Source organism: Hetaerina americana, unplaced genomic scaffold (genome assembly GCF_022747635.1).
Source record: "Hetaerina americana unplaced genomic scaffold, ioHetAmer1.1.p SCAF_27, whole genome shotgun sequence".
Lineage (NCBI taxonomy): Eukaryota > Metazoa > Arthropoda > Insecta > Odonata > Calopterygidae > Hetaerina > Hetaerina americana.
Window position 1 is genome coordinate 3,934,903 of NW_027286841.1, and position 26,322 is coordinate 3,961,224.

The window sequence follows — 26,322 nt, forward strand, 5'->3', positions numbered from 1 at the left end:
TAATATATATGTTCTACACTTCATCTCTGTTAATTTTAATGGCATGCTCTCAATGCTGCGATGGGGGTAGCAATGCATTTTAACACGTCACTTCTTAAGAGACCTCCTCCCAATAGATGCGAGAGATTCAATCTGTAATTTAACCTTTGCTCCATTAAGTGATTCAAAGACTAGCTCCTCTAATATTTTGGATACACTACTAAGTTTATCATAATAACAACGTTTTACAAATCTAGCTCCTCTACGCTCCACTCGATCCGATTCGGCAACCAATCCAACTTCGTGAGGGTCCCATATACTCGTATTTGCAGCACATTCTAAATGACGCCTAACCAGCGACAAATAATTTATTTCACATTAATGCGAAAGCAGCACTTTGGCCTTTACATCGGATTTTTTTTAACAATTATGCAACAATATAAACAATTACGAGTACCCTAACCCTAGATGGAGGAAAACCCACTTAGGCGGGAATCGAACCCAAGGCCTCTGGGTCGGCAGGCGAGGACGTTTCTCTTTGACCTTTTCATCATATTGTCCCACTACTCTTCCAATAACTCCTAATTTTTTGCTACCTTGTCCACTCATTCCCCGTGCGTGTTTCACCCAGGAGAGGTCGTGAGTGAGGGTAACGCCTAAGTATTTAACTGAGTCTATAATATATTTGATTGAGTCTACGCAATCCATTTCGATGTTTCCAACGCAGAAAGGGTTCGGGAGGGAATTGCTCTTTCGAAAAATTTAACACTCAGTTTAATTCTAATTACCAAGTATCGCAGCAGGGCTATATAACATTAAGTTCATCTGATAAAGCTGCTATGTCATCAGGATTGCGGATGTCACGGTAAACCATGGCATCGCCGGCAAATATACGTATCTTACATGTGACTACGGAGTCAATGTCGTTAACGTAAATTAGGAATAAAAGAGGTCCGATGACACTTCCCTGGGGAACACCTGAAGTAACTTCTACTGCATTTGAGCTAACTTCATTTATCACTACTCTTTGAACCCGACCATTCAAAAAGTCTTTAACTCAAACCAGGGCATTTTTATCTATGCCAAATGCTTCTAGTTTTATGAGTAGTTTACTATGGATAAACCGCTTCCGCTAGAACATTGCTCTCTCCCAAAATTCGAATATCATGAACGAAAAGCTTGTGTCTCGAAGGATATCTTCCTTTTTGTAAACCGTGCTGATTTATCATTAATAACTTTTGATTACCGAGGTGTCTCACGATCGAAGTAGCAACTACATGTTCCATAACTTTGCACGAAAGGATTTTAGAGAAATAATTGTTCGGTTACTCCTCGTCTCCATTTTTAAATATGTATTGGTGTTAGGGTAGCCGTTTCCTAATCTCTGGGAACCTTGTGGTCTACCAGCGACTTCTTACGCATTATTTCTAAATACGGCGCAATTTCCGAAGCTAGATCCTTAAATATACGAGCGGGTATATCATCGGGCCTGGGATGTTTATTAGGCTCAATATTTTACAGCAAAAGTTCTAATCCATTTTTCAGATTTCAATTTTGGGCATCGATTGGTTGGCACGATTTGGTAAGCTATCGGAGACATTCGGTGGGACATTGGTGCATTATGGCTTTGAAAGAAGGAATTTAATAAGCTAGCCGTTTCCGAACTGCTGATTACTCTTTCACCATTATCATTTTTGATTGAAATAACTGCTGTCATATTTCCCCTCACTTCTCTGTCACATGACCAAAATGCCGATTCCCTTTCAAATTTTCCGCTAATATTTTCTTTTTGAATTCGCTAAAACTTTCCGAAATTCCTTCTTGACATTCGCCCAAGATATCTTGCAATCATAAGTGATGTTAATTCTTTTCTCACTAGGTATAGTATCATATCTAAAATTTTTCACCTTGGCGTAGATACTTTGACGTCGTAATACTTTTCTAACATCCGCGTTGTAACATCTAGGTTCCGTGTTATCTTTTATAAATTTCATGGGAATGAAATTGTTGACTGCTGAGTGCGTCATCTCAAGGAAGCGATTCCACATATCCTCAGTATTGCGATTAATACTATATTTCATAAAATTTTCAAATTGACTCTGTGGCATGCATTTTAGGCCATTATAGTCCCCTTTCGCATATCACTGAAGCTTATGGTTAGGGTCTTTTCTTCACTGTGGATTGAATGAATCAGCATACTCGACCGGTTTAGGCGTTTACCTGCGTCGTACCTTTGATGGCATTAAAACGATTTGGCCTCGAAGTGCATTTAGTGCCCACCTTCAATTGTGCGAAGGTTGAAGCTGCAATAATGGCCGGCTTCATTTCCTTCCGAATCCACGTTGACCTTCGGTGCGCGGTTGAGTGCATCGGCAACGGAAGTGCCCTCTGCTTTTTTATTTCCAAATCGTGTTAACAGCAGTCCGTGAAGTGTGCTTACATTGGTTGTAGCTCGACGGGCCCGAAATTTTTCTGATTATTTCCTCATTGCGTACGTTTAATTGCGTCTGTCGTTACATTGTGGATTCTTTTCGTAATTTAATAATACGGAAAACACTACATATATTATTGAAAGAACTATGTTATGGTATTGTTTTACAACAAAAATTTGAAATTTTAAATTCTGCACTAATTAAAAACCATTTGGAAAATTGAATTTGAACTTCATCATTTATATGTTCAGTAGTACCTTTTAAACGGATGAATTTAATCTTGGTTGAAACTGAATTCATTGATAGTATTGATTTATTACATAATGTAGCAGCTTTGTAAATAATGAAGGGAATAACAGATTAAAACTAAGGACTGAAAATTTAAGATTTACAAGATTTTAATTCAGTTTTCACTTCATCTCATCGGTCAAAAAATGCCTTTATTTATGGGCAATGAAAATTCAAAAATTGTCGCTGGAATTTTGATTCATTAATAAAATCCATGCCATTATGTGTAATTTATATTAATAATATAATTGTTTCTTCAAATATATTAAAACTATATTAGCACAGAGTTGGAATATAAGAGATGGCACTGCCTGGATTGAAAGGGAGGCGGGGATGTGATTGGAGCCTTTTTGGGATGTGGAGAAAAGAAAACAGAGTAACTTAGACGGAAGGTAAAAGAAGAAGTTTTGGATATGGCGAAGGGGAAATAGAGAAAGGAATAATTGCTGCGGGTGTAATCCGGAGAAGGCGGAGGAAGTGGGTGGAGAGGTTGCCATGGGATGTAGACGTGGCCGTGTGCTGGAGAAAGGATGGGATGCAAGCAGAGGGAAGAGGGTGGAAGTAAGAGCAGGCTTCTTACAGGGTACAGGGCAAGAAGGAGTCATGGAGAACGAGAGAAGGCAATACTGCTGGGAAAAGAAAGAGACCGCGCGGTAGGGAATAATTGACCGTGCGAGCCCACCCCTTAGCAGTCAGACCTCCCGTGATGATGAAGACAGTCTTGTCCACTCTTCCCCCACCCCTTACGTGCACCACACGCATCTGGGCCTCCCCAAGTTGTCTCACGGCGCACAGCCCTGACAAGGGACGTGAGAAGCATGTCAACCACGGCAATCAAGATCAACAGGCCTCCGGCTATGTTTGCATTTTGGCGCCGACATGTCAACTCATCCCATAATGAATGAGCATTTTGGTTCTCGGTCACACAATTTGAATATCTCTTTATTCATCAGCAAATCCAACTTAAAGAGCACTTTGGGTGCAGCCAGTCAATCGCTAAATGATGCAAAGTCGGAGTGCACTGTACATATTAGTCGACATTTAAAATTAACAATGCCTACCTTTGTTAAGAATCCTTAATGACTAAAAATAATATGCTTTTCACGCGCCAAAATCACAATTCAAACAGTATTGTTGCCGCTATCGCAATCAAAATCTTACCGGTTGTTTTCAATAACAATTTCCTATGAGTGACAGTAAAGTAGGCAGCAATCCGTCTGAGTCGAAGATGGGTCCACCCTCGATCCCGCGGAGACAACGGGCGTTCATGAAGGCGGGAGGAGGGTGAGAGAGGGTCGGGCGTGGAGGCAGGTGAAGAATGATTCGCCGTAATGTGCTTGGGGTGTTTAGTGCTCATTATGTGGGGCTTAGAAGTGTTTTTTGATGGGGCCACCTTCTTCCGACGCACCACGTACTTTTTAGTGGACTGATGATGACTGTTCATACGTGCGTCTATCCCGCAGATGTACGCACTTCAGCCTTCGTGGAGGCCTCGCATCCGGACCCTCGCCCCTTCTCCTCCCCCTCCCCTCTCCTCCTTCCCCTCCTCGTCTCCCCGACGCCTCCCCCTCCTCCCCCGATGTCCTGATCCTGGAGGTGGCCGCCGAAGCTGCTCCCTTCGCCGACACCCACCTATCCCCACCCCCGCTCGCCGACAACAGCCCCTCCACCACCCACCGGGACCAGCACCACGCCGCCCTCCGATGCTGCCAACTACGCCGCTGCCCCAGTGCGTGCCCCCCCCCCTCGAGCGCCACGGACCGCCCCCGGCGTTCGTCCGTCCAATCCAGCGCCACCGACTCAGACAGCCGCAGAGATGCTTGAAAACGAAAAACAATGTCTCATTGCGCTCCCTATTCACCAGGGTATTCCCATTCTGTGTATACTTTCCTTCACCTTATCTGCGAAAAACAATCGCCATCTCTTTTCAGTTGATTCCAGGTTCTATGGCACTTGTTCCAGAAATGGAAGTTGTTGCCAACAAGTTGTTAATTTTGAAAAGGCCTTCAGAATCATAGCCATAGTTTATAATAAGAATCCGATTATAGTTTTATTTACTAAGCTGAAAAATTCACTTGAAGTGAATGCTATTTTAGTGTAAGTTTCTAGTTGATAACACTCAATGATCTGTTATTATGTTATGCCTATTTGATGGATTATGAAATTATTCATGATAAAATTTTCTCGGGGGGCTGCTCTCTTGGGGGAACTCGTGGTGTCTTACGTCCCAATGGCTCAAAGAAGTTATAATTATGATTAATCTCTATGCTGATGAAGGGAGAGTAGTCAAACCGCCTTTCATGCCCCGAAGCGTCCTTGGACGAATGTTTACGTGGCCCGTGCCGTGACTGGCGGGAATAAAGGCCAGGTTCATGGGAGAAGGGGAAAATGCCTTAGATTAGGGACATTTCTTGCGCGAGTATCCTCACAAATAAAGAACACGGTGCCATTGATTTGCTTAAACGAGAATTCACGGTCATCGACGCATGGGCACGCGTGAAATTGCGAGGGCTCTTGATTCAATCCGACGTTCTCGGGAAATAACAAGCTCCGTAATGTTTACTTCTTGAAGTTGACATGAATGCGCAATAGGGCCCTCACGCTGCAGAATGTGTGTTTACGACGTAGGCGGTGACTTTCCAAAGCCGGAAAGCGGACGATCATTCTGTTGTTTGAAATGCGAAAGCGATAAGCATTCAAATATAGTATTTATTGCGAGATACTTTTAAGGGTCAACTGCTGACCTCCGCGGCGCGGATGCGTCCAACTGGACCCTCATTTACTCAATCTGCCATCATCCTTCGCATGGCACCATTAATTACTCTGTGTCTGAGTTAGAGAGCCGAGTGGTAACTGCGGGCATATCTAGCGTAGATTTCTCAGCGTGCTGTCGACTACAGCGGTGGGTTCTCAGTAGGTTGTACCCATTATTGAGTTTAACGTTTTTGAGAATATTAAAGAATAACGTGGGTACGGGTCATGATATATTGTTAATGAGCTCCTTGTCTAAGTACTGCTGCATTTATGAGCCACGATTAACGCGATCCCTATTGATAAAAACTCTTGGACACACCATACATTGGATTACATTCATCTCCATATAACTTGTTCTCTCGATCCAACATTCCTATTGTATTTTCCTCCCTCTGCCTCTCTAATCACCCAATATATTCTTTCCTTTTTCTCGTATCCATTGACTTAGTCAACATTCTTTATTGCCTCTCATATTCTTTCTTTAGCAACCAAAATTTTGCAACGCCATATTCCACTAAATTTCCAACACCACTTCACTGGTTGATTGTGCAATTGGTCAAATTTAGTGCTTGTTGGTGGACAACTGCAGCGATCAGTGGTGTGTAGCCAGAGTGATTGCCCTGGAAGGGAAAAGCGGTGGTGAGTACGTTTCAACATGCAAATACTGAAAATTAACACCGGCTGATCCTAACAGAATTTTAACATTTGTGATATATTTTCATGCTTCTTGATTCACATTTATAGCTTTTAGCAGTTCATCTTGTACTGATGTAGTAAAAAGGGCTTATGCATACCAAGACATTATTATTAGGCAGTCCATTATTAATTTCAGTGAATTGCAGATGGTAGAAATTATTTGCAAGGGTCCTCTCTAAACAAATTTTAGGAATATAAGTTTCCATTGTCTCTTATAAAGGAAGTCTTTTGTAGTTTTGTCTTTCATTCACTACAGCATGTGTGTGCGATTCTTTGATACATATTGTATAGCTGATATGGATGAACCCCTTGCTATGTACTATTTACAGAGTACCATATTATGAAATTTATAAAAGCTCTGTTTTTTCATTTAGGATATAATTAAGTAGTGGTCAATGTGTGAGTTGCGCATCAAAACCAATGGTGACAAAAGCTAAACAGCCAGTTTGCATTATAATATCATAATATAAGCATACATGTTCAAGAATGAGGGGATGCTCATGGGAAGAGGCATGTCTGAACGGACTTCTGGTAGGAGGAGCTGTGGAAGGGATCAGATGGCAAGTGGGGATAAAAGGGGTTGAAGACTGTGGAAAAGTCAAATGAGAATAGTCGGAGGAGTGTAAGACCAGGGACATAGACATGAAACATTTTGGATAGGAAAAAATAATTTTGCTGTGATGATTTCTGGTTCCTAGACTATCTCACCAAAAGACTTTGTTCCCTTCATTTAAAAGAAAAGTTAAAAAGTTATTGTAACTACTCTTAACTTGGTTTTGATTAGGCCAAGGCATCTCACCTAGCCTCATACACCCCCTGTAATTGATGTTGGGAGCAAGCCAGTCTTGGCAATGCGTATTGGGTCAGACTTTAAAGGTTTAGGCAGGTGGCTGCTTCACCTTCCCATCTCTGTGCCTCCAACATTGACCCTAAGCACTCATTAAAATCAATGCAAATACCTATTTGGATGGGAACTATGGATATGCATGTGTCGCAGTTTAGCCTGGAACAAGTGACAAGGGTATTAATTCTTTAGCAGCCATGACCAAGGTTCGGAGAAAAACTTGCTTTTAGTTTCCTGAAAAGCATGTCAGATTGATGGATGATGTTAATGTTATTATATCTAATGCACAACATGTACCTTATTACCTCATATTTCAGAAGTTTGTTTGTCATTGATTTTGGTTTGTTGTATTTTTTTATGTTCAAAACTAAGATTTCACCCTTACATTTGCCAAATGCTATTTGTTATGTAGAAGTATAAAAATAGAAATAATATATTATAGCAGCTATATAGACTATGCTTGAACAATCCGGCATTTCTTTCACTCTGGAACAGAGATTCACTCATCAGCCTGTATAATGGATTACTTCCTTATTTTTTACATGATTGATTCAATTTTCCTTTTGTAAATTTACAGATTGTGGCAAGTAGAGTGAATTTTTTACAAAGTAGAGCAACTTTTGAGATAATCCTTTGATTTTAATGTAGAGTAATGTCCTTCTTTGTAATTAGAGTAATGTAATCCTTTGAAGTTAAATGAATAAATTGTTTTTTGTGCATGGTTCATCATTTTCTCACACAACCTTTTAGTTTTTATGCAGAGAGTTTTATTTTTTCTTAGAGATGTCCCGTGGATGACAACTGCTTTCCTCATGACGTGCTGAGCATGAGTACAGAAACCAAGCAATCTCTAAATGAGTCTCCTCCAAAATTCAAGAAGTTTCCTCTCAAATATATATTCTTTTAATACATTTGAGCCTGCAGGCCAGTTTCTCTTTTGAATATCAGGAAATATATGTGTGTGTATGAGTGTAATATATATATATATATTACACTCATACACACACACACACACACACACACACACACACACACACACATATATATATATATATATATATATATATATATATATATATATATATATATATATATATATATATATATACACATATATGTGTGTATGTATGTATATGCATATCCATATATAATTATTATTATAAGGTGATCTACCAGTTAAGGTAGGTTTTTGGATGGCCACAACTATCAAATATTTTGTGACTCCTAACAAAATACAATCCAGCCACCTATTCTACATCAAGTCCTTATTCATCTCTGTGTTCTTCCTTCCTCCCGTCCTTAGTTAAGCACTTATGCAAGGAAGAACAGATAACACTGTGACTGGTCTTCAACATTCAACTGACCAAACACAGATTTATCCATAATTGATCATCACCATGGTAACAATGTGGTATACTCTACATAAAAATCAAGCCAATTTGTAACTGAAGCACAGTTTTTGTTTGTGCAGTCTTATCCATTACTGCTCTCTTGTTTTCTAGATGGCATATAAAATTTCAGGATCGAAGAGGTTTGAAAAACCATGGGTATTTGAAGGAATCATATCTCTCTTTCTCCCATAAGGATCAAAAAAAGCCAAAAATTTTCATTGGTAATTAAAAGATGGCAATCACCACTAATAATGATTCTCTTCTTGTGGTCTCTTTCCTGTTGTGGCCGTGGGCAGGACATTGCAGTGCTGTCATCCTGCAATGATATGGACAACAGCCTCGAGTCGATCACATTAGCATAGGAGAAGAAGGAGGGAGGGGAAGAGGAGGAGAAGGCAGGGGCGGAAGGAGGAGGGAGTGTGGTTGGGAAAGGGGTGAGGAAAGACGGTGGTGCAGGGGTGCGGGTGTGGTGGGCGATAAGTGGGGGCAGAGGGAGAGCCCGGCAGTGGAGGAAGGGGAGGACGAGGAGGTTTGAGTAAATTTCCAAGGACTTGGAGAGTATGTCAGAGGAAGAACACTGCCTGTTCCGTCCGTTCACGCGGGAGTCTCTTGCTGCCATCGAGGCTCGCATCGCGGAAGAAGATGCGAAGCAGAAGGAAAGAGCTGAAGGAGAGGTGAGGTCAACCGCCCTCCCACATGCCCCTCTCTCCTGACACACTTGATCCATCTGTGGCATCAAAAGTCTTAGGATTACCCTTTGAAAACTTGGACACCCAAGAGGGAAAGCCTATTCCAATCTTTCCAATGGGGAGAGAGGGCATGGATTAGATTACCGTCTAATCCATGCCCTCCCTCCCCATTTCCCAAAAATTGAGACATTTGTATAATTGTTTTGAATTGTTTCATTTTTCATGTACCACTGTCCAGATGAGGGAAAAAATAAAGGGAAACTTAACACTTACTTAACGCTTTTAATGTTCAATGACCATGGTTTAGATGCTATGCATCATCATCAGGTGATCACATTTCCTTTCATCTAATATTTGATCAACAAATTCATAGCAAATATTTTGATCAAGCAGAAAGCATAATTTGCCTATTATTATGAAGAAATACATGGTACAAATTTCATGAGTAGAATAGTTGGGTAAAAGGACCCTCCTCGTTCTGATATATGACACAAATACTTCTATTATCCAGTCCTTGTTATGTTATCGGTGAGAACCAAATTTTTCCAAAAAGGAATTTTTAGTATCACGGTAAATGGATCGAGGTATGCATGTGAAAATGATAAAATGCAATAATAATGATGACAATAAAATTTTATTCATGCATGTGATCATCATTTTCCAATGAAATAAAAAAATATTTCTCTGCAAGGAGAACATTAGAATTATATGTATTGTATGACTAAAGTAATGTGGGAAAATAATCAGAGAAAAGAGTTTAAAAATGTCTTGCATCACTTTTAAATAAGGTTGCGTTTTATTTATCTTATCCATACCATATCACATTGCTTTCCTATTAGTTGAAGTGTAGGTATTAAATATACCTAAATAATTTCTATGTTACTCTTATACTTTAAACAATGTACCTACCTTTATGTTGGATATTTCATTAGATTGTCATTCTTTGGTTTGTTTCTTAGGGCAAGCCAGAATGTTTAATGTGGTTATCTATAATACCAAACAAGCAAATGTTATGATAATTACTTCAAACTATAAGAAACTTTATCCATTTAGTTTAAGATAAGTAGGGTTCTATGATAGAGAATTGACAATTCTAGAAATAATAGAATGTCAACAAAGAAGAATAATTCTTCTTTCATTATTGCCACATCTACTATTAACTCCCCTTTGAAGATGGCTCTGGTACAAGGGCTTCATTTTTATTTCCTTTAATGTGACCTGCCGCAGTAAATCTTTAAGTTTCAACCCTCCAAATACTCAAAAATGAAATCACAGAGCCTCTTGTGAATCTTCCGTAGTCTGCCACTCCTCTAATTCCTAAAAATGCCTCACTTCACGGTAAAAAGTTGGATATTTGCTAACAATGCTCCAATGGTCCATTCTTTCCTCCCCCTCTGCAATTAACTCAACTTATAAAATACTTGTAAGGAAGCAAGCATTTGGCTTCTGCAGCTAGGTCTGCAAGGGTGACTGGAGTGATATTAACCCTCTTAGTGCTGCGGGGATTCCAGGGGTACTAGTGAGAAGTGCGAAGGGTAATTTAAGAAAATGTATCACCTTAGGAAAAAAAACATTATGAAGTTATTTGTTTAGATATCCATGTGCAGTTTTTTTATTTTAAAATAAAATATTGTAGTTAATTATGATGTAATACATTTACATCATCTGAAAAATAAATGTAATTATTACAGTTTGAAGTTTGAAGAATATTTTTTTAGCAATAATATTTCGATTTTTAGACACAATACTAATATTTTTTTAAAAACATTTTTCAATAAAACTACGATATTTAAATATAATAAAGAATCAAAAAGACATGTAGAAAAAATTATAAATAAATAAAGAAAAACCAGTGAATTGCAAATTTTTTTGTCAGCCTCTGCATAGTTCGATTTTTTTGAAAAGGCTGATCTCACTGAGTCAAATTGGGACTTTTCCCCTTTCCTTGAGACTGCGGCAATGTGCTTACAATCTAAAGGCAGAAAAAAACCAAGTTCTAACTCACAGAGAACTGCTGACAATGTAATCCAATGCACAGGGCGCAAATGATGAAATAGGATGGATGACAAGAGAAACCAAAATGATTACAAAGCAGTGCTCTCATTTCCATCGTATCAACAAAGTCTGAATAAGCAGCTATATATCAACACCACCACACCATAACACATTCAAGAGATTACAGATGAAAACAGATTAGTAGCCTTTCAGTGGCTTTTCATAGTGGAAAGACCACTCAGAAAAAAAACGAGCAATTAGGCTGAGCTTCCCGACATGCACAAAACTGAACGTAAAATTATAGTAAGAATTATACTTTTTGAAAAGCATTTAAAATTGCTAATAAAAAATTAAAAAATTAGTTATGTAATTCTATGGAATTCAGCCTATCGATAGCATAAAAACCATAAATTATTAAAGAAAAAACCATAAGTTACAACGATTTAAACAATAGCCTACGCAAGAGCCGATATATTGGCCCGCTGCACTTTTTGCCAGGGATACGAAAGCCGATATATGGGTCCGCCGCACTAAGAGGGTTAACACTTACCATATTGACAGGGGCATAAGATGCACCCTGATTTTTCAAGTCAAAATATTAAAAAAATACTTGGATCAGACAGGAAAGATCAAATTGTTTTTTATGTAAACACTAAATATGAAGAAAATTGAGTTGTTACATTACAAAATTAGCACCTACACCTATTTTAATTTTCATTCATTGAAGAATCCTTGAGATTCATCATTACTGGGCCTAAAAGTCTTTACCTGCCTTTTTTCAATTTACGGTATCCTACTTTGATAATTATAGTTCAAATGCAATACTGTATCATAATATTTTAGCAAGATCCCATGAGGTTTAATCATTTTTCCACTTTAAGATACACTTAGTTTCTGCTTTTATTTTAATGTTTCCAAAATGTTTACTAAAATCCACCAATATCTATGGCATTACAACACTTTCACGCTAATTAAGGTTGAAAGCCTATTGTCTCTTGAGTTTATTGGGAAAGATACAATGAATATTAGTGTTAGCTGAGGGGCAAAATCCCCATTAATCCAATGAATATTAAGTTTAGTGGCAGCACCACAGATGAGATGAAACTAAATGCTCCTTGGTGTATACATTAACCATTTACTTACGAAGTGTTTTAGGTAGAAGTTTCAGCAAAACATAAAAACTCTGCTGCTTACTGCTGACTCAAAACCATGATATTGTTGACATTTATAATAATGGTAAACATTTTCTATACCTGGTAGGAATAAAATATACTTAATAGTTAATGTTTTTCTAGTCAAACGGCTGGTGCTTATGGCTCAAAATTATACTTGTGTACCCTCGGCCCATAAGATGCAGGCTAATTTTAATGTTTAGGCACACTTGGAAGGAATAAAGCGTATATTATGGGCCGGGAAATATGGCAGATGATGCTGGCAACACAGGAGATGGATAGCAGGCAATGTCTAATCATTGTAGTCTCCCATTTGTGGGAACTTTACATTTTACCATTCATGCATAAATTTTCCAAGTGTTCCAATCCGTCCTCATTTGATGTAATTGATATTGCATTGGCAACAATCAAAGATGGGCATTGATTCCTCAGTTTTAATTTGCAGTCTGTGACTCAGCGATCAGAACTTTTCTGATCGCAGAGTCACAGAGTCACTGAAATATGTAGGGGGAAAGAGTGATGACTGGTGAAACAGTACTCGGCAGAGGAAGGAAAATATTTGTGCATAGAAAACAAATAAGAAAGACTTGCACTTTGGGATTCACTTCTCTTCATTTGATGGCAGTGAGATGAGTACCAAAGCATCAGTGCACCCTAGTGTTAGTTTCTTTTTTATGTGTTTTTTGCACATAAATATTTTTCACTTTTTGTAATATCTTGTAACTCTTTATATTTGGCTTTTGCTTTATTCTTCTCTGTATCTGTATATACTATTTCATTTATTTGAATTTGATATTTGTCATTTGGTCACTAATCAAGACCTACTTAGTCTATATTTCTGTTATGTATCTTTTTATATGAACAGTTATAGTTTCATCATCAGTTTCATCATCAGTTATAGTTTCATCATTTTATGGTCTTTCTAACTCCCTAATAAAGGACATTATTGTGCTCATTGCGGAACCATTAGCAATGTTAGTCAATTTATGTTTTGAGACAGGAGATTTTCCAACAGCTCTAAAATATTCCAAAACAGTACCTGTCTATAAGAAAGGTGATAAAGATGATTTAGCTAACTACCGCCCCATTTCCATAGTCCCCGTTTTTGGTAAAATTTTTGAAGCTATTATGAAAGATCAAATATGTAATTTTTTTGAGTTAAATAATCTCTTTTCCAAATCCCAGTACGGCTTTCGATCTGGGAAATCTACAATTTTGGCAGTAGAGTCCATAGTTAATTATGTCATTAATGCATTTCAAGAAAAGGAATCAGTCTCAGTGACACTATGTGATCTTAGTAAGGCCTTCGACTGTGTTAATCATTCAATATTACTAACAAAGCTAGAATATTATGGTATTAAGGGTGTTGCACTGAAACTAATGAAGTCATATTTGGATGATCGCCACCAATTGGTTGAACTTGATGGCTGTCGGTCTGCAGCTCTTAAAGTAAAATGTGGTGTACCACAGGGCTCTGTGCTTGGCCCAGTACTTTTCATTATCATGATTAATGATTTGCCCTGTAATATGAAACCTAGATCTGTTTTATATGCTGATGACACTACTTTTGTGCAAAAGTGTCAACATCCAGAAGATGCAAAGTTACGATCTAGCGCTACCCCAAAACAGGCTAAGGAATGGTTTGATGTTAATCATTTACAATTAAATACTAACAAAACTCAGCATATTGTGTGCAGTCTTAAATCAAAAACAACTGATATTGAAACTGCTAAAATACTAGGAATTTATATTGATACAAAACTTAATTGGGAGACTCACATCAGTCAGACCTGTAATAAACTTAGTAAAGCTGTTTATATGTTAAGAAAGCTCAACTTTATCATTTCAAATGAGTATCGTTTAACACTTTACCATGCCTTCTTTCAATGTCATTTGAATTATGGTGTTGAGTTATGGGGTCATTCCCCTCATGTTAAACAAATTTTGCTACTGCAAAAGAGAGCTATTCGCTCTCTTGCTAATATACCACCACGTGATTCCTGCAAACCTTTTTTTATTAGGTATAGAATCATGACTGTATTTTGTTTGTATATCTTTAAGGCTCTGATTCATGTGAAAGTTAATCTAGAAACTTACCAATTAAGGTCCAACCTCCATAACTACTACCTTGATCAAAAAGTTCCCGGAATAACCACCGTGTGGCGCTCCCATCGTTCCGATTTGAGTTCTGTTTTTTTGTTAAATTGGTACATCTGTTGTTGATATTCCCTTTAAATCTTAGTGTCATAACTTGACATTTGCAAAAGTTACGTAGCCAAGAGTACATCTATCTCTGTGTGTGTTGGCGATTTTTTACAATTGCAGAAATGGATTTAAATTTGCAACAACGAACTTGTATTAAATTTTGCGTAAAAAAAGGATTTAGTGGCGCACGGACGTTGGAAATGTTGGAAAAGTGTTTCGGCAACGATTCTCTAAAAAAAACGGTCGTTTACCAGTGGCACGAGCGGTTCAGAAGTGGTCGTGAGTCAATCGAAGATGATGAACGCAGTGGCAGACCATCGACATCGAAAGTCGGTGAAAAAATTGATAAAGTAAAAGAAATGTTGGTCAATAACCGCAAATTAACCATCAGAGAAATAGCGGAGGACTTGAACATTGCCTATGGATCCGCCCAAGACATTGTGGTTAATGATTTGGGTTTCCGTCGTGTAGCAGCAAAGTTGGTGCCAAAAGACCTCAATTTCATGCAAAAAAGAGACCGTGTTGACGTCGCAAAAGACATGATTTGCGACACGCAATCCAGACATCAGGCAAGTGAATGGCGTTCACCAAATGAGCCGAGACCAAAAAAACCACGTCGTTTTCAGTCAAAAAAGAAGGCAATGCTGACGGTTTTCATGGATTACAACGGTGTAGTGCATCATGAATTTTTGCCAGAAGGCCAGACAGTAAACAAAGAGTATTATTTGGGCGTTATGAGACGTTTGCGTGAAGCAATTCGCCGAAAGAGACCAGAAATGTGGGCAGAAAACTCGTGGATTTTGCACCATGATAACGCACCGTCGCACAGTGCTATCATTATTCGTAATTTTTTGACGAAAAATGCAACAAATACCATCCAACAGCCACCGAATTCACCTGATTTGGCTCCCTGTGACTTCTTTCTGTTCAATCGAGTTAAAAAACCATTACGGGGAACGCGTTTTAGCAGCCGAGAGGAAGTAATGGAAAAATCGCAGGAAGCACTGATGGACATACCGAAAACCGAATATAAAAAATGTTTCGAAGATTGGATCAAGCGCTGGCATAAGTGTGTTGCAGTCGATGGGGATTACTTTGAAGGGAACAATATAGATTTAGATGAATAAACTTGTATTTTTAATTTTCTGAATAATTTCCGGGAAATTTTTGATCAAGGTAGTATTCCACAAGAGGTAAATCGAATCTAAATACTACTTATTGTAGATTGTCATCAACTTACAACACATTTCACAATATGAACATACGACTGTATAACTATCTGCCTACTCAGTTGAAATCAGATGGTATCCAGAGTTTCAAGAATAGGGTATATACCTGGTTACTTGCTCACCCACTATACTCATTGGATGAATTCTTTTGTGACAATTTTCATCACATTTAAGAAAGTATGTTTATATGTTAAATAATACTTATATTGACGACATTTAATATGGTTGTACCATTTTTAAAATGAATAAAGTATTATTAGTATTATTATTATCAGATCACATTTATATATATATATATATATATATATATATATATATATATATATATATATATATATATATATATATATATATATATATATGTGTGTGTGTATATATATATATATAAGGAGCACGTCATTGATGGAAAAATATGATAGTATTCAGTATAATGTTTATTAATGGAAACATTAAATATTCAAATGTTCTTGCAGTCATAATTAATTATTTAATTTATGACTAATGTCTGACTTTTAGTTGAAAATGACTTACCATTAGTATAGAGTACATTCTCCCCAGGGTTTTCATTCATACTACAATTTTCACTGGCCAAGAAATTTAAGCATTAAGGTACTTTAAAAAATAACACTATTCTCATCTGAGTCATTCCTTGCTCTTTGATTCCGATATTATTCATTCATGTATGTGATTATTAATTCACAATTGATGCAACCCAGTCTTACATAAAGCCAATTTATTTGTTTTTACTTGTTTACTTCTGAGCAATGATATTACAACAATAGTTCCATAGAATATCCTACAAAATGTCTTAATTTCAGGTGCATGAGTTTAAGCAAATGAAAATATGCATTTGCCATGAAATAACATTACCATTGTCATTCACCACATTGTCCCCAATAAGAAGAGTAAAAGATGTGACCAAATATACTCTCAATAAACCAGCTCTCAATGCATAGTGCATTGGCATATGCCGTATGCTTTTTTTTCACATTCATTTAATGCTTGCTCATCACTTCTTTTTCCTTCTTCTTGTTCATATGGTGGAATATAAAAACAATCCAATTCAAACATTTCACTCCAGTCCATTCCACTCCATTATGTCATGGTACAACATCATCAGGTGAAGATACTGTTTAGATGATAAAAAAAGAAATTTATCTGTAGTTTATGCAACAACAGCAAGCATAATGAATGCCCTGGGAATTGTTGTTTCTTATCTGGATGCTTCATATTTAAATTGAAATTGTCTCTGCATCCCATTATATGGCAATTTGGAAAATTCTTCATTGGCAGTTTATTATTGTAGCTAAAGTGTAAAATTAAATACTAGTCAAATAAATGGTACACACATTGCTAGTCCAGATCATAGTACTGCATTGCAGGAGCGTTAATTCCAGCTTCACACACAGAAACTTTCACCATTAAGATGCAACACCACAAGTCACTGTGATTGGACGATTTGAACACTTCAGATACCTACTCCAAAACAATAGGGTAGATCCACTGCATCAACATAGAAGGTGCATTACATGAAGTAATTGTATAAGTTTAATTAAAGACATAATAGTAAGAAATGCAACCATTTAACTTATTTGCTCTGTCGGTTAGCTCAATTTAGAAAGTCAATTTAGTCAATCCCTATACTATTTGGCACAAACTAATTGTGGAGGTGCAAGCAGGCTCACAAATCATGCATCTTAGGTTTATGCCTCACTCGACCGAATATACCTAACTTGGCTAAGTTGAGTGATTGATGCAATTTTATAAAACTGATGCGTACAATGAAGGTGTGATTCCAGTGTCAATGTGCATGTTTGTATCTTGTGCATCAGGGCAAAAAATTTTGAAGACAGCAGAAATCAGCAATTATTTATTTTCTTACGCTCCCCTGCAGTGTTTGCATTTGGCCTCTAGTCGCACCTGCCAGGGAAGTGACTTTTGTGGATTCTCCTGTGAACATTTAAATTCAGGATTGTTGCCACCCAATCCAAAGTTTCCCTTGTATTTTTTACTGCTTCTGACCCGCTATAACTTATTTTTCTCGCATTCCAGTAGTTGAGAATGGTAAATGTGTAAACTGAAATGATTTCTCTTATTGATAGCTATAGATTAAAAGAATGAGATGACTTAGCAGGTGCTACTCTTCTGTCAAGTAGTCTTAAGCAGGTGACATTTTTAGAAAACTTAATTTGATGAAAGACTGTGACATATTTTGCGTATTTAAAATCCTTTTTAAAATATTATCTGGACTTTTTATTGCTGTCATACTTTTCCAGGGTTAAATTTGCACAGAGCAAATTAGTCTCTGATGAAAATACCACACAAGCTTCAAGTGCCTAAACATGATAAATTTTAAATTTAATCAGGAGTGCATATTCATATCTGGTGTAGAAATAGATATTAAGCATGACATTTAAAACTCATATCATTGCATGAAGACATGATTGTGAATTCTGAATCACAGACTCATCATATCATACCTCCCAGCATTGGTCGGTCCATTTATTCTCATCCCTAAAGTGTTTTTTTTTTCAATTTGAGATGTATTTCTACTTGCCATTGTGGTTGGTGTGCTTATCTATGTGTGTGCAACGTGCTTATTATGTGTAGATATATTCTACAGGTTTGAAAAATAGTGTATATTGTGTCTACTTAAAATCCTTTAGTTTAGCAGTGATCCCCAGTGACTTAGTAATTAATAGTATCTATTCATTCTTATGCATATCCTCAAAAAATAAAACATATCCAATGGATTCAAATGTATACAGCCTTTCTTTTTATTATGTGCATGCTTTAGTTTCTATATGCATTTTTGTGTGATTCAAAGTACTGCTATATGCGTGACATTTATTTCCTGGATATATTTTAATATTTCCTGTGTTATATATTCACTTAGTTCATGTTCATTGAATTATTTTTCAAGATATATTCTTTCCTAATCATTCCACTTTTGATTCCCAATAATTTCACCTTGATCCATATTTATCTGTTTTTATTTTACATTGCTGTTTCATCATCCCTGCTCTATTTGAAATAATCATCCACTTCCTACCTCTTCTTGTTTCTCTTGTTCTTTATTCAAATCTGAGTCTATGTTGTGTTGTCTTTCTGGACTTCATTCTACAACTTCTGTCCTCAATTGCAGGATTTTGGACGGAAGAAAAAGAAGAAAAAAGTAAGTTGTTTTCTAAGTTACACTTCTCTTCCTCTTTATTAATACTTAAAGCTTGCTTAATCTACCCCGCATACATTTAATGGTACGTACATGCCACCAGTTGCACTTTTGAGTGAGTTGACTATGCTGTTACATATTATGATTTTTCCACTCTCTGCAACAACTCTTGTTTTCTGTGCACGTCTCATTAATTATGATGCCACAAGGAGCTAAGGAATGCCAGAAAGGATTGGTAATGCCTGCCATTCATTGCATCTATCTAGTGCTTTATAATTCTCATGCTCATTCAACATGTTTTATCCAAAGTAAGACTTGGGAAAATATGTTAATGAACCATGAACATCCATGATAAGCAATTCTCTGGAAATATTTCAATTATGTTGATATTTTAGTTTTCAGATTTTAAATCTTTCAATATTATCATAATATATTTTATCAATACTTTTTTTTAGCTTACCTGCTGTGTTGAAAAAAAAAGACTTTTGAATGTAGCAAGAGGCTGGCCATTGCCTAAATTTTGTTATCAGATCACTGGATAAACTTAAAACTCTGTCATGGACTTTTCCAGTCATTTACTATGCATGATTGCAAATTTATGTGAGAAACTTTGTATTTTAACAAAAAGTTTCTTTGAATATGATAAAATATAATTTTGGATCCATATTTTGCTTTATTTAGTTTGCAATATAATAAGCATTAGGTTTTTCAATTACCAATTTTTTTTAATGTGATGAAAATATTACTGCAATTGAATTTTTTGTGAATATGTTTGAAAATTGGCCAGCATTTCCATTTAGCATATGATTTATTTATTTTTATTTGTTCTTTGCAAAGAAAAGTTTTGTCCAGTTTTTAGCTGTCCCCTAGATATTTTCCACCTTTTCTCACTGGCCGAGAAGTCCAAACAGTTCTTCATTTGGCTGCTTCACATCATCGCCAATTGCCTATTCCAGTGCTAAGCTCTCTCATTTTTCCCTTTGCCCACTTCACAGGTTCGGTATGATGACATGAACGAAGATGAAGGTCCGCTGCCGGACCCAACCTTGGAGCAGGGCGTCCTGCTTCCGGTTCGCCTCCAAAGCGGATATCCCTCTGAGCTAGTAGCTACACCTATTGAAGACATCGACCGCTACTACCACAACCAAAGGGTGGGTTCTTAGGCAGAAAACATTTTACCATCTCACCAAGGATCTGGTTTCAAGTACATGCATTGTATCAAGTTTCTTACTCCACACATCAGGTAGGATGGTCAGTCAGAGAAAAACTGGTAAATCAATTGAGATAAATCAGTGCTAGTGGGAAAAATCAAGCTAAAGTCAGGGACATATGTGGATTGCCAAGGATTTCCTCAAGGGACAAGAAATTGATTTTAAACTCATTTTAAATATTTGTTTCATTGGATACAATTTTAAATCTAATGGGCATAAATTCCGCTAGCCATACAATTATTTGCTAATGATTGTGAACTGGGTGAACTATCAAACCATCCCGCGTGGTAATCTAAGGCGAAAGGGTCCCTCACCAGGGATTCTCTCACATTGGAAGTAAAGTGAGGATCACACGGGAAAGCACACAAGGTGAGAGGTGGCCCTCCTTAACAGGGTCTCTCGAGACTACCCCTGTGAAGAGCCTCTAATAGGACTGTGGCATGTGGTTGCCCCTGGCATTGAAGTAACCTCCTTTAAAAAACCACCAGGAGTACTTTGTGTGGTTCCCCATTTGATTTCCTTATGTTTGCTACTTACAAGAGCTAATTCCAGACAAATTGGAAGTAAATAATCTTACAGCTAGTGAATCTCTGCCAATTATTGGGTTTAATGTTTGATGAAAGGCTGTTGAAACTTGACACACCTTACTAATTCTGTAGAGTAATGACTTGTAAGATTGATTATATTGCAAGTAGAATGGCTACAGGTATATTTGATCTGTAAACATTATGGAACAACATATTATTTATTATTATTTAGATAATCTACCGGTTAAGGTAGGTTTTTGGATGGACAAAATTACTAATTAAATAATTTGTGACCCCTAGCAAAACACAACATCCCACTCCACATCAGGTCCCTCTTCATCTCTGAGTACTTTCTTCCTCCCTTCATCCGGCCAAACCTCACTATCCTGTTCCTTCCCTTTCCTGGTTTGCCTGACATTCTCCCCTCAATTACAGTCTTCAACATCCTGCTGCCAGTCAACACCCCCTTCATCCACTTTTCCTGCCTCCAAAGGATTGCTCCCAACAAACCCCTCTCTTCGCCCACCATACCAAGTACTTCCTCATTTGTTTTCTTCTCTGTCCATTTAACCTTCTCCATTCTTCTCCACACCCACATTTCAAAAGCCTCCAGTCTATGTCTATCCTCCCGCTTCAATGACCATGTTTTCGCGCCGTACATAGCTACGCTCCATATCAAAGTTTTTACGAGTCTTCACTTAATATCCTTACTCAACATCCCTGTAATCAACTCACTCCTCCTTGTGAAAGCCTCTTTGCCTAGCGCAATTCTTCTCCTTACGTCCTGACTACTTTGACCTACTACTACTACTTTGACCGTGTTGGTCCAAAACACTTCCGAGATACGTAAACTGTTCTACCTGCTTTAGTTTTTGCCCTCCTATCTTTATGTTTAGCTTAGCCTTTTTCTTTCTAGAAAATCGCATAACCTTTGTTTTATTAATATTGATTCTCATCCCATACCTGTCGCACTGAATTTCCAATTCACTCACCGATGCTTGCAACGCCTTGGCTGGCTGACAAACTACAGCTTGGTCATCAGCAAACCTAACTGATTTTATGAATTCCCCGCCCACTTTCATTCCTACCTCGAGTTCTTCCCATGCCTCCTTAATCATTTCCTCTGCATACAGGTTGAACAGCAACGGTGATAATGGGCAAGCCCCCCTTCATAACACTGCCCATCCGGACTCCACGTTCCCCACTCGCACCTGAGAAGTCTGAGAGTTGTACAGGTTGCAGATTAGCCTCCTTTCCCTCCAATCTATTCCTTTTTTCTGCAGAATACTTATTAGTTTTTCTCAATCCACTCTATCATACGCTTTTTTTGAATCAACGAAACAGGCAAATACCTCCTGGTTGTGTTCTATATTCCTCTCGATTAATTATCATTACTGCAATGGTATCACGCGTACCTCTCCCCTTCCTAAACCCAAACTGATCATCCCCTAAGTAATCATTTGCCTTACTCTCTATCCTTTTATTTATGATCCTGAGAACAACTTTAGCTGCGTGGGATATCAAACTAATTGTCCTATAGTCCTCACATGACGTGGCCTTTACCTTTTTCGGAATAGGAACTAAAACTGATCTCACAAAGTCTTCCGGCCAGATTCCCTCCTCATAAATACTACGGATCAGCCCATATAGCCTCTTCCTCCCACATTTTCCTAAGCATTTTAAAAGTTCCACGGGAATGTTATCTACCCCCACGGCCTTATTTAGTTTCATCTCCCTTAATGCCCTTTCTATCTCATTGTCTAGTATGCCTGGACCTAAGCTGTCTTCCTCTACGTCATTTTCTTTTTCAATGTCTAACTTTGTTGGTCTGAGTTCTTTACTATAAAGTTCTTCTATATACTCCTTCCATCTCTCTTGGATCTTTCCTGTTTCAACTATTACCTTACCTGCCTTGTCTCTAACTGTTAGCATAGATCTTCCTTTCTTACTTCCCGATAAAGATTTAACTTTGCTGTACAGAGCACCGATTTCACCCTTCCTCTGCAGACTTTCCATATCCTCGCACTGCATCTTCCACCATGTGGTCCGGGGAAGGGGAACAACATGATGATTATCATAATCTCATCTTGAATAAATACTTCATGGTTATTATTTTAGTTATTAACAGTATTCTACCAGCAATAAGGAATGTTTTTGGTTGACCTAGGAGGACACAGCAATGCTGCACTTCCTGTGTAGCATTTCATCATACGCCCTAACACCCTGCATTACAATGAACCATTTCCATCCCCACATGCCATCTCTTCTGACTCCTTTCATTCTATCCAACATGCCTAATCTTTGGTATCATTAATGTCAACTAGCATCCTCAATTTGTTTTCATTAACCTTCAGTTTGATATCATTTTTATCTAATTCTAAACGGTAAGTATACAAAGATGAACTGTAAAAAGTTTTGGAAAGAGCATATTTTCCTGAGAGGTTCCAGGTCCAGGTTATTTTTTTATTCCTGCCAAAACCCCTCAGGGTAAGGCATGCCTATGCTAGGCAACAGTGCAAAAGGAGGTAATGCATATCTAAAAATCAAGAAAATCTAAATACCTTTGATTCTCTCATGTGAGTAAAAACCCAGTTTCTTCTGCAATAACAAAGCAGTGTAAAGAGAGCCCATTTTGTCATGATTTTTGAAGTCTGAAGCAAGCCTAGAATATTCTGGGAATTAAATGATTTCGCCAGCCACTCTGATTTAATTCCACCTCATTAATTTGGCTCCCTTAAGGTTCACTGCCATTTTAGACACTACTCTCTTAGAAGGCCTAAACTTTATGGTGCTCCATTATGAAAAGGTTTGTTGGCATTTTTCCTTACTACCATTTATTTGTTTCTTCAAAGTCACAAATCACAAATGGCTGCTCAAAAATAAAAAATTAAGCAGGTCAGTATCGATAGAACTAGGCTGTGTTGTAAACTAATTTTACTGCATACAATACCACTTACATATTTTAAAAAAACACCAATACATGTATTTTGTTTTCTCATATTTTTAAATATTTGACTTGAAAGTGAAATTTTGGTGAGTGAAATCTCAATATCTGATAACCCTTAATTTAAATTTATTTTGAATTTATTAAAACTGGCATTCATATTGATAGCAAATAATTTAAATAATGATTTCCAATTTATTCTCACTGACTCAATCTCTCTAAGAGTGACTCACTAAGAGAGACTCACTCTCAGCCACTGTCACAAAATCCTTGACACAGTTACCAAGGTAGTGCCTTGAATTTTTCAGCGGACTTCCTATGCATCCAGAAAAGGTGGGAAACATCCAAAATCCCTAACTAGGCTTTGATCAAAACATAGAGAGGATTTTGCCTTTTAAAGGAAAACAATGAGAAAGTCAAAAGCGTTCCACCTCACTTTTTCAATTTCATATTGATTAAAGTATTGATTATTTAATGGCGGTATAATAATAAGATTTGAATTAAAAAGGAGATATTTATTACATTCTCCTTGTTTTGTTCATGCTTTTCTTTATTTAAAAATTTTATAAAAATCCTTTTGAAACATGTATTATTAATGATTATTATTTTGTGCAATGTAATATGGATTTGCTGTTATTATTGCTTGCATATTAGCCCACAATGTATGGGGATGATGGACTTCAAATACCCTCAATCAAGTATTATTTTATTGCTCACCCTCCCCAAGCTCTCTATAACTTTAAGTGAACTTATAGTTGGTGTGATACAAGGAACATGTGTATAAATGTGAATGTTATCAACTTAACAAATGCTGCTCTTTTGCTTAATGTGCTTTTGTTCTTTAAACTATCCAATTCTTAATAAAAAATGTATCTTTGTTTATAATGAGTGCATTTTCAATGCCAAATATTATGTTGGGGAACTCAAATGCTTGAAAATACGATGAGGAATTAGAAATATCTCCAAAGATTTATTATTATTATCATTGAAACTTACACGTGCAGATGGACAATCTCAGGTGGCACTCAAGTCCCAAGTATTATAATCAAAATTGCCTTGGAATAAAAATAACATGACATGAATTAATATCACCAAAGATGATTAATAAAATCAGTCAGTAACAAAAATACACTTAAAGGAACTTCAAAACACAAATCTTTAACAAACAAAAAGGAAATCCCCATCTCATTAACATCAGTTTCCCAATCAAAAAAAAGACAAAAATTAAGCTGTTGCAAACAATTTTACACAACACATCAATCGAATTATTACATATATTTTTCAGATCTTTTCTTAAAAGTATTCACCCTGTTAGGAAAGGGCTCGAATAGTTTTGCAGGCAAAGGGTCCCAATCAACAATTGTTTTATTAAGAAAAAAAATGTTTGGTCATTCTTTATACCTGGCATTTTACCTTGAATTTGTAATCATTTCTCCCTGTAAAATTTGGATTTTCTGCCTCTTGCCTTAGTTCTGCCCAAGCTTTCTCTCCCTTCAGGATGTGGAACATTCCACAAAGTTTGCTTATTTTTCTTCTACTTTGTGAAGGTTCATGGCCCAGCATTTTTAACATTTCAGTCACCCTCTTCATCCTCCCTTGCTTCCCCATTGCACTTCCAGCAGACCTTCTCCTTGTACCTCCTTCGGTTTTGTAATATGCCCTTCTTCATGCGGGTCCCATACAAGTGATGAGTACTCTAAAATTGGCCTGTCTAGGGTCTTATATGCCTTTTTCTTAGTTGCTCTAATGCTCCCTTTGAGGTTTATCATCATCCATGCCATTGTCCCAAGACTTTAATATTGTGCATAAAAATGATTATTTGTCATCTCACATTTCTCACATAGTGAATGCATTTGACAATCTCCAGAGAGTTTTCTCTCTCATTTTATTTCATTTTTTAATTTTTGATGGGATTTTCATACACCCCATGCTCTTCTCATATGTATAAGTTCATATTTCCACATTAGTTCATGTTTTCTTATATATTTGTACTCAATTGCAGAAAATCCCATCTTACATATATCACCTTCAATTGCATTTTAGATCACCCAATGATGTATGAAAGGGACATAAATGTATAATTTGTTTGATTGGTAAATGGTTAACTTGATGCTTAGACTAGATAGATTAGGCTTCTGGAAGCCTAAGTATAGATACGTACGCTCATCCCTTCCACGTGTTTATTAGTTTTGTTCAACCCACTTGCTGTGTGTACTTGCTGTGTGTAAGTGTCCTTCTACTTGTTTAAGCAAAACTTTCATATCCTTCATATTTCTCCCTATTGCACCATATCAGTGTTAATGAAGGTTTGACCATAATTTGTTAACTATTAGTGAGAAAATGTATGAATGTTCTCATGCATGGCTTATAGGAGTGATGATTGAGTAGTGCTCTATTACCTTGTTATTCTAATGTTTGAAAACACTTGAATTTTGCATTTCAATTGATGAGCCCTTCCTTTGCAGACATTTGTTGTGATCAGCAAAGGAAAGGACATCTTCCGGTTTAGTGCCACCAATGCCATGTGGATTTTAGGTCCGTTTAACCCCATCCGCCGGTTCGCCATTTACATCATGGTACATCCTCTTTTCTCCCTTTCCATCATCACCACTATTCTGGTCAACAGTATTCTTATGATCATGCCAACCACACCCGCCATCGAATCATCAGAGTGAGTACATTTCTTGGTGTAGAAGTGAGGTGCTCCCTCCTTCCCTCTTGAGCAAGCCTCAAATTAGCCGAGTTCCTCTCGTAGGCCAAAAACATCAAACTCTCCGGTACTTCTACTGTGGCA

The 26,322-nt window shown here is 37.3% G+C and overlaps 1 protein-coding gene and 1 long non-coding RNA gene across 2 annotated transcripts in view; both read left to right on the forward strand.

The window, feature by feature from the left end:
• Nucleotides 1-5,316: 5,316 nt before the first annotated feature.
• On the forward strand, nucleotides 5,317-8,789 carry LOC139689675 (uncharacterized). The gene is made up of 3 exons (XR_011701347.1): nucleotides 5,317-5,601; nucleotides 5,939-6,092; nucleotides 8,681-8,789. It is a non-coding gene; the product is annotated as an uncharacterized lncRNA (long non-coding RNA).
• Nucleotides 8,790-8,861: 72 nt separating this feature from the next.
• LOC139689666 (sodium channel protein para-like) overlaps nucleotides 8,862-26,322 on the forward strand; it is an 84,109-nt gene continuing 66,648 nt past the window's right edge. Inside the window, exons 1-4 of the mRNA XM_071586856.1 lie at nucleotides 8,862-9,058; nucleotides 18,820-18,849; nucleotides 19,842-19,997; nucleotides 25,994-26,199. Of these exons, the coding sequence (XP_071442957.1) occupies nucleotides 8,945-9,058; nucleotides 18,820-18,849; nucleotides 19,842-19,997; nucleotides 25,994-26,199 (506 nt within the window). The 5' untranslated portion in view covers nucleotides 8,862-8,944. The remainder of the gene's footprint in view (nucleotides 9,059-18,819; nucleotides 18,850-19,841; nucleotides 19,998-25,993; nucleotides 26,200-26,322) is intronic.